Here is a 15,803-nt window from a genome sequence, read left to right as displayed (position 1 = left end):
TCCCATGGGGCTGTGCCTGTGAAATGTGGGGGAATCTTACAGTTGCCATACTGATACAGAGAGCTCCTCTCTTATTTCTTTAGCCCATGATGGCTATAAACAATAACATATGCAGCCACAAAATAATGGCATTTGAATTTGAACAGGAACTACTTGAATTCTTTTAAATGCAGAACACTGTAAAATCAACATTTTAAATGATAAACCCAACAGCTGAACTTGTTTTCTTTTATTTTTTTAAGGGCAAAATTAAAAAAAAAAAAAGAAAACAGATTTTTAGTGCTTCCTGTTAAACTCCAGTTCTGCTTGAGTTTTTCCATATGTGCTGTGCTGCCCTGTCAGAAATGTACTCTGTGAAACTGGCTGTGCTGCGTCCCACAGTCCACCACTCCCAAGTACTGCAGACACGCACAGTGAGACATGCATATTTATTTGTTTGCACACACAAATCGGATTTTCATCCTTTCTGCCTGAAAACACATATAGAAATATCAGAATATCTGTAGAGAAAAAAATTCTGATTATTTACCTTATTCTGTACCTGTAAACTTTCCAGGAGTACTGTGATCCAAGGAGAATGGTGAGGAAGATATGCAAAAGCCTTTGCTTTAGGTGCCTTTCTATTCTCTGGGATCAGATTTTTAAGAATATTGGGATTTAAAAGGTGTTGGTGTGGAACGTCAAAGGCCAATGCAATGGCCCCAGCACTGCCCAGCCCAGCCTCATGTGGGAGCGCTTGGGACAGGGCTGCAGACCCTGCCTGACTCACAGCCCTGAGCTCTGACTGAAGAGAAGAGGGGGATTAGCTCGATCTCCTGGGTGGCATGGGACTTCATCCATCCACCTCGATGGATCAGGCAGCAAGTCAGTAGCTGGCTGTACCTGCCCTAGAATAAACCCACTGTCTCCCCTGCCCTTTATGGACAGCATGAGGTCAAGCACATAACTGCTATCTGAAACATTTCTGAGCTTTCTGATTATTTCTTTCACACCCTATCCATGTAAAACAAGGATGCAAAATTTTTTTATGGCGAGCTCTGCAGGTTATTAATACAGCTATTTTAAAAGTCACATTTGGTTGTGAAAAAGTTTGCGTTTTTTTACTGCACATCTGTGGTGAAGCCCTTATCCTAAAATAGCAATCATGATTTATTTCCCTGATGTGGGGTTTTTCCATCTTGAATCTCTAACAAATAAGACTCATACTATAGCTTTTTATATACAATTTACAAACAGCATAGGTGGGCTGTTACTGTCAAGTTGTCTAAAAGCTATTCTAGTGATGAAATTTTCAGCAAACCACTTACATTATGATGCAAGCTGAATGAACAAAGCACTTCAGTAACTGTCACAAGTATCTGAGCCAACTTACCTGCCAGCCACTGAGCTGTAATTACAGTATGAGTCTCATTGTAAAATATTTGCCATCCTATTCATTTCTTTTGAGAGAACATGACTGTGAGAGACAGACATACAAAGTAAATAATCGCTCGATATTTCAGTTCATTTTTAGTTCTTTGGCATCAATAAATGCACCAACATTTTCAGAAGTGACTAATGATTTTGGATTGCTGGTGGGATGAAGACCAGGTACTGTAAGGACCTTGCTTTCTGTAGAGATAAAAACTGGATCCATGGTTTTAAAAACACCAGTAAATGCAGATTTATTTTCCTAGGGTGATCGTCCCACCAGCAAGCCCCAGTAACTGCATTTAACAAGAGGTAAGCACATTCAGACAGTAAAACCATCCAAGCCAGAAGACCACTAGCAGCAGCCTGATCTCAGTAAATGCTCATAAACATTGACCAGACTTGTCCCATGGAACCAAAATGGGTCTGAGACCAACTTCCCACGATGGAGCAGGCAATGGGAGAGTCTTCACCATCCTAATCCATCTCTCCACTGCTCCCTCCTATGACAGAGGGAAATATGTATACCGCCTCAAAAGCCCTCTGAGCCATTTTGAATATGTAGCCATTTATCCATATCATCTCACCAGAAAAAAAAAATATACATCAACCCAAAATATTACTTCAGAAGGAAAAAAGAAAAGAAAAACTAAAACCACAAGGCATCACTCAAATTCAAAGCATTTTGAACCAAAATTAAAATTCATTTTAATTGATGGCTTGATCAAATGTGTTTTGCCCTTTTTTTCCTAGCTGTTTGTCATCACTTATAAGCAGAAAAAGCTGTACCTGCTTGTAGCTCTGCTGCTGTTTTATAAATATGCCCATGTCCTGGCTAGGTCAGTTGCTCTGGGCAGGCACTTGCTGCGTTTGGAGTCATACAAGCTATGCCTGTACTAAAGTGAGCAGGACATGGCTGGAGCCTCATCCCACCATCATCCACACTGTTAATTCCTTCCTCACCTCCAGGGACATCCCTGGCTGCTGCCAGCTGGTTCTGCCCCAGGCAGTGCCCAGGCACGGGGGAGCGAGTAGCACCAGCCGGGGAATAACGTCCACTGGGCTGTGGAGTAAAGCCACCCTGGTTAGGAAAGGAAGAAAGGATAGTTGTGGATGTGGCCAAGAAGCACCAGGTGTCTCCAGGACAGAGAACTGTCCTCCTCTCTCTTTTAATTATAGTGTGGACAAAGCCACAGAGTGCAGCAGGGACACACTGCTGCATAAGGGTAACGGGAGAGTTTCCTAGGGCAGAGGACACACACGGTGCAGGGCTCAGGGAGGACTTGGGACGGGAGGAGCTGGCAGTGGGAACCAAACAGACGTGGCAGGAATGGTCTTCCTTCTCCTTCTCCTTCTCCTTCTCCTTCTTCTCCTTCCCCTTCCTCTTCCCCCTCTCTCCCTCTCTTTGTCTCTCCATCTCTCATTACCCCCTTCCCCTCCCCTTCACATTCTTCTCTCCTCCTTCTCCTCTCCTCGAGATGCTTCTGATACATCTCACACTGCTCTTCCTGTGCCTCATAGGAAATAAATCCATTGACAGGTACTGTGAGTGACCCCATGGTACAAAGTGGAGAGCTCAGGGCATCACAGAATAGGAATTAGAAGCTTTAAGTGGTTCATCTCTCTCTTTTTACTCTCACACAGATGTTAAATCACAATTAAGTTTCCCATTCCCAGAGGCAGCCACAAAGCTTTTTGAACATATGTTCCTAAAAGACAGTACCTTATATAGAGGTTCCCAAATCTTGAGCATCCGCTTGGTACCCTCCAGCTACACAGGTTGGGAAGCAAACTGAGTGGCAGATGAAGCTCTGCTGAAGTGGTGATGGAGACGCACCAAAGGCACTGCAAGCCTCACTCCACTGTGGTCTCCAGCCGTGCTAATAAATGTGCTAATAAATCTCCCACACATTTCCTCCCTGGCTGTCCGCCCCGAACATTTGCTTGCTGTGACAGAAGCTCCTTGGGCTTTTGCTGTTTCGGAGAATGGCTGTAACCAGGAAGCACGGATGTTCAGGAAGAAACTCTGGAAGTTTTCAGAATGGGAGCAGTGCTGTGTGAGAATTCTGCAAGCTAAGCATCTTTCCAGCAAAGCTCAGTTCTAGGCTTTTCTGCTGAAAGTTGTGTTTGTTCCCTTATGTTAATCTTTCCTCTGATAATAGCTGGCTACAAGCACCAGGTCAGACCTTAGATATTTTGAGCAAAGAGTGCTCCCATTGGGTGCTATGTCAATGCAAACAGGACTCCACCCCAAGACCCGCTGTGCCAACGCTCAGGCAGAGGTTCTGGGGGTGGTCTGCTGAACAGTATTTCACTCTGTGCAAGGGCCCACTGGGATCCTCAGCAAAATAACTAGCACAACACAAAATGAACGTGGCCTGGGAATCCTCCCCTCAGGAGTCTTCCCTTCTCCCTTTCTATATTTGTATGGAGATGTTCCCTCATTATTCTTTTCTCTCTATTCCAGGTACTGTTATGTGTAGAGCAGAATAGAAAAATATACTAATCCTGGGTTAGTCTGAAGTGTGAAGTGCTTAGCAGCAGGCAGAAACAGGCCAGTTCTGGTGCAATCCTGTCCCAATACCTTCTGCTGCTTCACCCTTCCAAGGTGAACACTGACTGTTTCTTCTTATTCTCCACTGCGGTCAAGACTGGCCAAAATATGGCTTAAGATCAACAAAAATACAGCTCCATAATTTGGAGGCATGAAAGATGTGGGGCCATTTTATTCTGTCTGTGGGAGCATGCAAGCCAGGAGGATCATGAAATCTTGCTGCGTGTCTGGCTGAGACCCCTCCTACAGCAGAGCAATAAGATGCTGGGAGACACTGTCACCTCCCATCTGCGGACTGGCCAGTCAGTACCTGGCAGGTCTCAGCTGGAAGATTGTAGTACATGGTCCTTAGTGTCAGGAAGTTTAGCCATTCCTATTATATTTTTTAAACTCCTCTTTTTCAGCACGAGAGCTAGACACACCAGACCCCAAGCACCATCCTGATGCATACTTAATTCATACGATCCTGTGCTCACCTACAGCAAATCCTGAAGATTTTAAGCAACTCCAGCCTAGTATCTCTGCATCATATAAACAGAAAAAAAATGGCTTCATCAAGTCTTTTGACCTTTTACAATGAATAGATGTCTTTTATTGAAGATCTTGCATACATACATTACATTCAATGCAAAACAATGGCTGGAACATTGGCAAGATGGTAAGACTCGATGACATCAAAAAGAGATGCAAAAGCAGCACTGTTTCCATCACTGTAGATGTGTATGGCACTTCAGAAGCAGATAAAGATGAAGGCTGAGCCTTTTTTTAAGAAGGACTGAGTGCTGTGGGCCCACTTAACAGCATGTGATCTTCAGAAAATGCTCTGTGCTCAGCCTCTGGAGCTGAGCTCCATCTTGTGGGATGTTTCCAGCTGAACAGCTAATGACTGGGATATTCAGAGTGGCTCCAAACTCTTGGCCCAAGCCTTGTCCTGTTGTGCTTGCTGCCTGGGTTAGCTATGCTGTTACATGTGATGAGGGAACGATGACCCCCATACAAGGGAGTCTGAGTGAAGCTTACATGCTGTTATCTTGCTACTAGAGTTTGCATAACGTGTTGCAGAGGTTCCTTGATCCAACTCATTGCATGACTTGAAAAGATAAAGTCATTCAACCCATTTTTTTTTAACTGACTCCCTCTAATTGGGGCTTCCATCTGTATATATCACTGGCATTAATGCTTGGGGTGTTCGCAGGCTGCTGGAAGGGATGAAAGCATCATGCTAGGACAAAACATGGAAGATCACAGCGCTGGGTTGAGGCACAGTGTCCAAGTGGATCTGCAGTTCTTTCATCTGGCAGTGATCCGCGTGGATGGAGCACCAGGAAACTAGTCCACTAGCTCTGACCAAGAAACCAGTCCACTAGCACTTTCTGGCAGTACTGGTGGAGGAAGCTACCAGTCAGATTCACTCTTCCTCCGCAGTGCCCTGAGCAAAGCCTCACGGATGTGGCTGGATTTTATGCTGTAGATAATGGGGTTGAGAGCAGGGGGAATTATAAGGTAGGTGTACGCCACCAAAGTGTTAACCAGAGGAGGAACGTTCTTTCCAAAGCGATGGATCATGGACAGTCCAATCATTGGGATGAAGAACACTAGAACAGCACAGATGTGGGAAACACATGTATTCAAAGCCTTGAGACACTCCTCCTTGGTTGCAAGGCTGATAACAGTTTTAATGATTAGGATGTAGGACAGCACAATGAAGATGAAGTCCATCCCCACTGTTGATAAGAGGATAATCATACCATAGAAGACATTGACTTTTATATCTGCACATGCTAGGTTCATGATATCAGGATGGAAGCAAAAAGAATGAGAAAGCTCAGTCTTCCCACAATAGGTTAGTCTCTTGAGCAAGAAGGGTATGGGAAGGAGGGAGACCATACCCCTCAATATAATTGCCAGACCTATTTTTATGACAGTTTTCTTGGTCAGTATGGATGAGTGTCTCAGTGGATGGGAGATGGCAATGAAGCGGTCAAATGCCATTGCCAGGAGCACAGAGGATTCAATGAAGGACAGTATGTGGATGAAATACATCTGAGTAAGGCAAGCATCAAACCCAATTCTTCGCATATTAAACCAAAAAATGCCCAGAGTAGTAGGTAGTGTACATAGAACCAAGCCCAGGTCAGTGACTGCCAACATGGAGAGGAAGTAGTACATTGGTTCGTGAAGACTTTGGGTCTTCTTTATGATGAATAGGATCATGCAGTTTCCCAAGAGAGCAATAAGGTACAGTGTACAGAAAGGGATGGAGATCCAGTGGTGAAGGCCTTCCAGGCCTGGGATGCCCATCATGAGGAAAGCTGAAGGCTGATAGAAGGAGCCATTGAATTCCCACGTGGTATGTGAGTCATGCTCCATCCCAGCACAGCTCTCACATGACCTATACCTAAAACAAATCAACAACAGAAACTCCACGTAGTTGGACTCTCCACTGAACATAGAAGTGGGTAATGACAAGCGTCACATCCCTCCACCTCCCCACCAACCTATGCAGATGACCCCATGCTGCTTAGAACACTGTTATAATTACCATAGTGTCACATATGACTACACTCTTGTTTATTCATTAAAATATAAAACGAAGGAAAAGGATGGGCATTTTTTCTTTAAAAAGAAATACATTTTTTCTTAAAATGGAAGTGAAGACATTCCTGGTGAGTGCTACTGTTTTACAGTTGTCCCCAAATTCCACAGGTTGAGATGCTCTATTGGGTGAACAAATGATTTTTATGATTTTTCTATGGCCACCTCAACCAAGACCAAGCTGCCAAGCAGCTGGCTTCTTTTTGATGCTAACTGGATCAAAGGACATGAAAATGGTGAAGGTTTAACTCTGACTTCTTAGTTAAGAAATCAACATTGGAAACAAATGCAGAATATAACAGAGAATCAGGGACTTAGACACTGCTGCTCTCAGCTCAGAAGATGGCCACCAGGCTAAGGTGGATTTTCAGTGGCTTTCACATCCAAGTTGTTATTCATTTCATAATCTACCTTACTATCAGGTGAAGGGAAATACATGAGCAAAATCCCACTTGTGTGGTGCCCATGACTTTTATTAATAAGGGAAATGCAAGCCAAAGCACAAGAAGTTGCAGGTTCAGAAGCACTAGGGAGGCATCCATGGAAAGTCTCTGGGTCCAAATCAGAGAGGAGGGCTACAGGGGATATAGTGGAGTTTTTACACAGGGATCAAGTGTATGAGGTGAGTAAGGCCTTTACAGAAGTCTAGCAGATGTCTACTCTAGTGAGTTCAGCAGAGGGCCACGGAGATGGATGGGAGTTGGAGAGATGCTCTAGGCTATGAGACCAAGGAAAGAGGTTTGTTCGGCCTGGAGAAGAGAAGGCTTTGCAGGGACCCAACAGCAGCCTCTCCCTACCTACAGCGAGGGTAGGGGAAGCCTTCCCTTACCTACAGGAAGGCTGAGCCAGGCTCTTCACAGCAGTGCATGGCAGGAGGAGGAGAGACAACAGGTATAAGTTGAAACAAGGGACGTTTAGGCTAGATATAATGAGAAATGTTTCCCCATGAAGACTGTCAAGCATCGGTGCAGGTCGCCCAGAGAGGTTGTGCATCTCCATCCTTAGAAGTTTTCAAGACCCACCTGGACAAAGCCATGAGCATCTTTGACCTCATAGCTGGCCCTGCTTTGATCAGGATGTTGGACTAGAGATCTTCTGAAGTCTCTCCAACCTGAATTATCCAATGAAACTATGAGCCTGTGATCTTACCATAGGTTTCAGTCCTCTTGGAGAATTCAGCCATCTCAGCATAATCCAGGTTCCTACACTGCATGTGACAATACACCCTAGCAGGGATGCTGGAGAGCCTGACAGGGTCCCTTTCTGTGCCTTCTGTGACAGAATGACAGGCTGGGTGGATGGGGGAAAGCAGTGGATGTGCAAAACAAGAGCTAATTAAAGGAAAAGAAATATTTGTGGCTTCAGTCTTAATGCACCTTCTGTAGGATACAAAACAAGCAGGTCAAAGAGTGCCTGAATTATGAGCAAGAGGGCTTACTATAACACAGTTTGTTTTTGAATAAACACACATATCTTCCATGATGTATTTATTACATTCTTAATGTGATTTTCCTCCATTAGACTCAGCCTGCTTGAGAGTCTAATGTGGCAATAAATCCCAAAGCTCAGCAAGGATAAACATCTTCCTGCTCCAGGGCAAAAGCAACACGTAACTGATGGGAACTGGGGAAGACCCAAAGTCATTTCATTCCCTCCAGGCAGAGCCACTTTCTCTTCATTGCAAAGTTACATGTTAACATCAGGAATCACCTTGGGCAGCACATAGCCCCACCGTGGCAGTTGCTGAAGGGACAAGTCACAGCCCTTCTGCAGAAGAGCCTCATCAGTGCATGAGATGGCACGGACATGGATGGGCAGCCTGCACTTTCCCTAATGCTTCAACAGTGGTTGACGTTGGCAAAAGGAAACTGGCCAGAGGTACCTCGGGTCCTAAGTGGCAGCTTGGAGCTCCCCAAAGGTAAGAGCTGTCCCCTTCTGTCAATCCAACAGCATCTGAGCAGTGAGAATTAAACTGCAGACTCCTGCAATTCAGTCTCATCTGGAGGCTGGGTTAAAAAAAATGAAAAAAACAAGTGTGTGCGTGCCTGTTTGTCTGTCTAACTGTCTCCCGTACAGCAGCATATGGCAGATATCCGGAACTCTCAGAGATACTGAGATTCAAGAGGTTTCCAGGAATATGGAGGTGGATAAAGAGGAGGGACTGTTAGAGCACAGGGGGAAAGAAAGGACTGGTGAGAACTACCTGGGGTCTGTAAGGGATACTTCTCCTACAAGAAAGCCTTCATGCAAACCTGACTTTATTAGACACCGGCAACCCCTACCATGCTATAGGAAGTTATTTAGAAATGGGATTTACTATCTCTGCTCCTCTCTGTGCTACTCTGGTTTGTTTTGTGCCCCTATGCATTACAGATACGGATCCCACTCCAAGCCGGTTTTTTCCCCTCCATGTTTTATGTGTGGGTAAATATATATATATATGTGTGTGTCTATAAATAATATATAAAATACATAGAACATATAAAATATATTAAAAAGCATGCATACTTATTTATGTTTATGTACATTCATATGTGTATATATAACATACAGCACACATATACGTTACACCTCCCAGTTGACTATTGTGGGACAGCAGTTACATCTTTCACGCTGCAGCCAAGCCCTGATGAGGAAACAAACCTCCGGTTGTGGAGGATATGAATTTAAAGATTAATGGCAGCACCCGGCTGTGTTTGCTGCTAGCCTAGAAAGGCATCCTACCAGAGACAGAAAACTGTCTGCCTGCTCAGTGCCCAAGGCGTTTCTGCTCCCCAGGACCTACTCCAGACTGCCTGGAGGAAGGCATCAGGCACGAAAACAGTTGCCTCATGGAGGGCACAGTGCCGTCCCTCCTTCTCCAGTCCTCAAAAGCCACCTCCTCATTTCTTGCCTCTGTCTTTGATTTTCACCAATAACTTAAGCAGAGTACTGTGCTTTAAGAGTTCTTCTGAGTGTAGGCAAGAGCGGGGGCTTGGGAGCCAGGGCTTGGGAGCCAGGGCTGGGGAAGGATGGTAGAAAGAGATCTGCTTTTTTCCCAAGAGGAGACTTTGCTATTTTCACAACTGCATTGCTGCCAACTCAAGCATCCAAGCGAGGGCTCAGCCTCTCGGTGAAAGGAGGAGGATTAGCAAAGGGACTCTGGGGATGCAGCACCCACAGAGATTAATTTCTTTGACTTTATGGGCAAGAACAGGAACGTGCCATTCCCACCAGCTGAGCCAGGCCACCAGACGGTGGAAGAGCAGGCTGACTCTTGCACAAAGCCCACAGCAAAATGGCAAGCAGCACCGCGATGGCTAGATCTTCCCTGGCAGTACTGTGATGCCAGCCCTGCCTGAAATTACAGCCACCCACTTCCTCCAGCACATCCAACCCAGCGGGTCCTCTGGAATGGTGTAGACCTCCCGAGCAGTGCTTCGGAGGCATCTCCCCACCTGTGCTGGTGTCCAGTCCCATAAACTGCAGCTACCGCACTAGTAAAACAGGAGTGCAATGATGGAGAGGCCGCTAATTGCCCAGGGTACTTACCAAGCGTGGCAACGGGGGCCCAGGGGCTTTATGACTTGCACAGGCAGCACAACTCTGTTGTGATGCAGAAGAAGAACCTGCATCCGCATCCCGGCATCGGGAGGGCAGCGCTTATAACGCGCCCCGTGGACTGACCCTGTCCAATCAACCGGGAGCCACGCAGAGTCCAAGCTCCCTGTGCGTAAACAGCATGAGGCGTACCAGTGAAAATAGTGCGTGAAGTAAATGATCTTTTCCATTTATGATGCTCTCACAGCAGGCATGATTTTCTCCTGATAGTTTATTGGGTGACATGTTTATAGCTCCCTGTGATTTATGGCTGGCAAAGCTGCAGCATGCTGGCAATACACGTAATTTTTATTGTGAGAATGGATCTGTAATGCAAATAATAATAAATTTTGCAAGAAGAGTGCTTGCAGCATCTCTCCAAGGGATTAACAGAGGTGAAGTTCTAGCTATCCCCCCGTGACCAGTGAGACACAAAATGTTTAATTAAAATCATAATATATTACACAATAAAAACAAACTAAATATTACAACGCCAAACACAGACACATTGGTGGATATCTTCTCAGATAGCCCAGAAGCCTGTTGTATCTAGATGTCTTGTGGTAATAAGTTTATCTTTGCCACCTCAGCTGTGACGTGGAAATTGCTATTAACCCCTATTTCTGTGGCTGCCAAACCAAGACACAGGAGAGCTAACTGGTTTGCCCATTTTCATATGAGGTGTCTATAGTAAATACAGCCACCAGACCTGAAAGATACTTCTGTAGTCACAAACCAGACTGTGCTGGGGCACTGCCCATGATGGACACCAGTAAATTGTTGTCATGGTCCCTGGCACACTGCTGACCTGAGCCAACCTGCACTTCAGCAATTTCCAGGTAGGGAAAGGAGTCTGCATGATATCACTGCCTCATTTTAGAGGCTAGAGGGTTTGTTGGCATGATCCTGGACTGCCTGGTGCTGGGTGGCCCCAGCGCCAAAGAACAATTAATTTACAAGCATTAATTTTAAGACAGCTACCTGGTTGTTAAACCTCACGGCCAGGCTTATGGCTGAATACACCGAGCCTTTGTGACACTCATCCAAATGGTCCTGGCAGAGGTCTGCTATCTCTAGGTGTGCCAGATGTGAAAAAAAACGGAGGAAGAAGAACTATTGAAGCTAGCAAACATCCTGGAGCAAGTGTGCTCAGAGGAATAGAAAAGAAAAGAAAAGAAAAGAAAAGAAAAGAAAAGAAAAGAAAAGAAAAGAAAAGAAAAGAAAAGAAAAGAAAAGAAAAGAAAAGAAAAGAAAATTCAGTTGGAAAGGACCTACAATGATCACCTAGTCCAACAGCCTGACCACTTCAGGGAAGGTCCTGTAGAAGTGGAGATTATTGGAAAAGTATACTCTTCAGCGTTGAGAAGAGACAATAAAGCAGTACAGGAAAGGTCTATAAGATAATGAATGGGGAGGAGAGGATACATATGGAATAATTTTTCATCTTTTCTCACACTATGTGAACTAGGAGGGGGAGGACACACCCTGAAAATATTAGGCAGAAGATTTTAAAAAAATTTAAAAGTACCTTTTTAAAGAGCTTATAACAGAATTATGAGACTTATCACTGCTGGATGTTGTGGGAGCCCAAAGTATATATAATTCAAAAAAGTATTAGACAAATCCATGGGTGAGAGATTCATTGATTTCTATTAAACATGATGGCTGAGGTGCTGCCTCCTGTTCAGGAAGCCTCTAAATTGATTGCTAGATGCTGGGACATGTGCCAAGGGAAGGATAAACTGTAAATTACCTTCCTAAATGGCCATTAATAGCCACTCTTCAAGGCTGGACGGCAGGATGGAGGGAGCTTTAGTTTGATCTAGTAGAATAGTTCTTACGGTCTTCAGAGCAAACAAGCTTTAGCCAGATGTCTTTATGTTGGAAAGTGAAAGTTCCGTCACAGCTGGCCATGACGAGCACAAAACTCAAACGTGGTGTGACGGGTTTAGAGCGGCTGAGATGCCACAGTGCAGAGTGAACGGAGGACCTGGGAGGCAGCAGGGAGAGGAAAGTGTCCTGCAGCAAAGCAAAGAGATGCTGCAGCGATGGGAATAACCAGGCTGCAGGGCTAAGACAAAGTGTCATGGGCTGAACTGGAAGGAAGGGAACCTGAGGTTAGGCAAGGGGTGGACAGTGAAACAGGTCGGCATGGTCATGGCATCACCACCACAGATGGTTTTCCTCAATGTGTCTCAGTAATGGTTTCAGCTGAGCTGATCCTGTCTCCGGGCAAAGGCACAGGTGAGATACCCTCACCAGGCCCCTTTTTCCACAGCTCTCCAGAAAAGGTATAACCTTTAATCTTTTTGGATTCATCCATCTGTGGAAATGACACGGTATCTCTTTCCCTGCTTTACTCAGCCCAGCTGCATGCACACACTCATCTTTCATGCACCCTGGCACATTTAGTTTTTTCCCTTGGGACTCTCTGCCACCATTTTACTCTACATATCAGGCATTTTCCAGCGTCACTCATTCACCCTCCCGTGCTGAGACGCTGCAGACAAACTGTGTTCAGCAAACCTGTATCTGTGCAGCTGGAAGCAATGATTTGGTTTGCAAACTGCAGCATCACTGCTAGGAACTGCCAGAGAGAAAAATTTCCTCGTTACCTATCTTGCCTGTGCTGAAATGATAACGTGTTTCTAGCATGAATGTCGTGCTTGAAGGTCCTCTCAAGACCCGTGTGCTGAGCAGCCTGGTTGTATGCATGGCACAGAGAGAGGGGTTGCATAGGGTCTGCTGGGACAAGGGAGTGGCCTGGAGACGAAAATGTCTGCTTGGGGTTATCCAGCAGACCTGCAGCGGAATGAGAAAAAGGGCTCAGGCTTCCAGCAGCCACTATAAAATGCCCAACACTGACCTTGCTTGAATCACCCCCATACCTATTTTATAGTTGTCCTGGTTTCAGCTGGGATAGAGTTAATTTTCTTCCTAGTAGCTGGTACAGTGCTATGTTTTGAGTTCACTATGAGAAGAAGGTTAATAACACACTGATGTTTTCAGTTGTTGCTAAGTAGTGTTTATACTAAAAGTCAAGGATTTTTCAGCTTCTCATGCCCAGCCAGCAAGAAGGCTGGAAGGGCACAAGGATTTGGGAGGGGACACAGCCAGGACAGCTGACCCAAACTGGCCAAAGGGATATTCCATACCATGTGACGTCATGCCCAGTATATAAACTAGGGGCAGTGGGGCTGGGGGAATCACCACTTGGGGACTAACTGGGTGTCAATCGACGAGTGGTGAGCAATTGCACTGTACATCATTTGTACATTCCAATCCTTTTATTATTACTGTTGTCATTTTATTAGTGTTATCATTATCATTATTAGTTTCTTCTTTTCTGTTCTATTAAACCGTTCTTATCTCAACCCATGAGTTTTACTTCTTTTCCCGATTTTCTTCCCCATCCCACTGGGTGGGGCCGGGGTGAGTTAGTGGCTGCGTGGTGCTTAGTTGCTGGCTGGGGTTAAACCACGACAATAGTGTAAGATAAATTCATCTTGTACCAGATATGCTCAAAATCTTATGATTCCCACTGATCTGTGGCTCAAGGCTCACCCACATGCACCAAGCTTCCTGCAGTGATGTTTCCATACTGTGCTTCCACAAGTCATTCTTGCTAGTTTTCTGCTTAATCCCTTTTCCCAAAAGCATAGGTATTGCATGTGTATAGGGAAGGGTGTCAGGATCTGTTCATCTGTTTTCCCATCTTAAAAAAAAACAAAACTGCTTTCCCAGAACTACAGCTAAGGGGGAACACAAGCCCACTTGGCACACATCAGTCTATTTGCTGGAAATGTTTATAATTTGAGCCTAAGCCAGTCCTAATCATATTTACTGTACAGGCCAGAGTTCAGTGTGTGAGTACTGACAGGAGTGTGAGAAGGGATGGTGAGGAAGGAAGGGGAAGGTAGGGGGGCTTGGTCCTCCTGTGTAAAAGCCTTTACAAGACCCTGTTCAAAACGAGCACGCTCATAACATTTATGAAGGTAATGCTCACTGGAGATATGCAAATAAAGAAGACGAAAGTGTTTAGGAAGATCCAGGAGAACAGGAGCACCATTGCTACCTGAAATCACCACACTGGCACCAATTCTGGCTTCCTTCTTTTCTCCTAGTGAGGGATTCCACCGTCTGTGTGTCCACGTACAGGTCTGAACTGGAAGGTGAGACTCAAAGGCTGCTGCTGTGGAGGTTTCACCTCCCACCATCCCAGCAGTGTCCCTCAGGGTTGCTCCAGACTTTGCAGATCCGGGGCAGAGGAGGAAGGCAGGTATGTCCCCCATCCTCCTCTGCTTCAAAAAGTTTCAAAAATGCAAGGGCTGTTTGATCATGCGCAGTTTTCTTTGGCTCCAGTGGCTGTGTTGAGCTGGACAAAAATATCCCAGCTGCCTGGAAGGAGAGATTGCAGGCCAGAAGGGATGTCTTTTCCTTGGCAGGCTGTCCTGCCCACTTGCTACCAAAGGAGCAGCTGACTGCGTTGGCACCAGCAGCTCTGACATCACCAGCAGTGACGCAATGTTTTTCCAAGCCAGCCATCTACTGAGGCTCAAAAATAGCACTGAGGAAAAGAGCTCGGCAGGACCTGGACTTGGACCAGCTGCTCTTATGACAGATTCCCCAAAGGACCACCTGACCCTGGAGCCAGGCAGCTCTTCTGCTTTGGGATGTCCCTTGGGCCTTAGCATTAAGGGGAAACCCTCTCCTGCTGAGCTCCAGGGATGAGCTCGTAGCACCAGCTAACCACCCAGGGGAGGTGTGATGGGTTAGACACGTAAGATCCAGTAGCTCCTTGCAGGCAGCAGCTCTTGCTGGTCCCTGCTCTGTGTGTGTGTTGAGGGTTGTGGTTGACGACGGTGGAAGTGGTGGGGTTGGGACTACAATCCTGGCCTGAAAGGTGTGGGTAGATGCTGGAGAAGCATGCCATGGGGCCAGGCTTTGATTGTGGTGGGAAGTCGTAGAAGCATAAAATGATAGAATCATTTAGGTCGGAAAAGACCCTTAAGATCATCGAGTCCAACTGTTACCCTAATACTGCCAAGTCCACCACCAAACCATGTCCCTAAGTCCTAGGGAAGGATGGAGAAGGGGCTGGAGAAGGGAGGCTTTGGTCAGGCTCCAGTTTGGGGTTGCAGTAAGTGCATGAGGGACTTACATGGGCAGGACTCAGGTCAGGGGCAGCTGTGCATGTGGACAGAAGGGAGGACAGATGAGTCCCCTAGACCCTCCCAAACTCTCCCAGGTTCTGTTGTACAGCTGTGTTTCTGTATTTAGTGTTCACCACCTTGCTGCTCATACGTTTTTTCAAGTGAAAACCCTCATTCAGTGGTTGTTAATAGAAGTCAGTCTTTTGCCAGAGCACTACAGTCTCCAGCTCTATTATCCATTCTAAAGCTGGTCCACTTTAACTTCACCACCTTATGAACACCAGGGTGACCTCAACACAGAGCTTGGAAGAAATTAGAGAGGCAGACAGTGCCACTTCACCATGGTCTTCTGCAGGGAGTAGAGCAGTTAAAATTGTACGAACACTTTTAAGCCTGTACAACTGCAGCTCGTTCAGGTGCTAAGCCACCCAGACTGCTTCAGCAGAAAAATAGTGTCTTTAATCGAAATCATCAAAAAAACCCTGGGTAAAGTGAAGTGATGTCAACCAATT

General features: G+C 45.7%; 2 protein-coding genes across 2 annotated transcripts in view; one reads left to right on the top strand and one right to left on the bottom strand.

The window, feature by feature from the left end:
• The window catches only part of LOC104837572 (olfactory receptor 51E2-like), a 47,700-nt gene that overhangs the window by 16,575 nt on the left and 15,322 nt on the right, over positions 1-15,803 (top strand). The window lies entirely within an intron of this gene.
• LOC104837532 (olfactory receptor 51G2) lies at positions 5,360-8,030 on the bottom strand. Its single transcript, XM_010576739.1, has 2 exons — positions 8,004-8,030; positions 5,360-6,283 (listed from the first exon to the last, which is right to left on the bottom strand). The coding sequence occupies exons 1-2, from the start codon at positions 8,028-8,030 to the stop codon at positions 5,360-5,362; spliced, it is 951 nt and encodes a 316-aa protein (XP_010575041.1).

This window comes from Haliaeetus leucocephalus, unplaced genomic scaffold, assembly GCF_000737465.1.
Source record: "Haliaeetus leucocephalus isolate CR32 unplaced genomic scaffold, Haliaeetus_leucocephalus-4.0 Scaffold536, whole genome shotgun sequence".
NCBI lineage: Eukaryota > Metazoa > Chordata > Aves > Accipitriformes > Accipitridae > Haliaeetus > Haliaeetus leucocephalus.
Note: the sequence above shows the minus strand (reverse complement) of the source record. Positions and strands in the feature narration are given on the sequence as shown.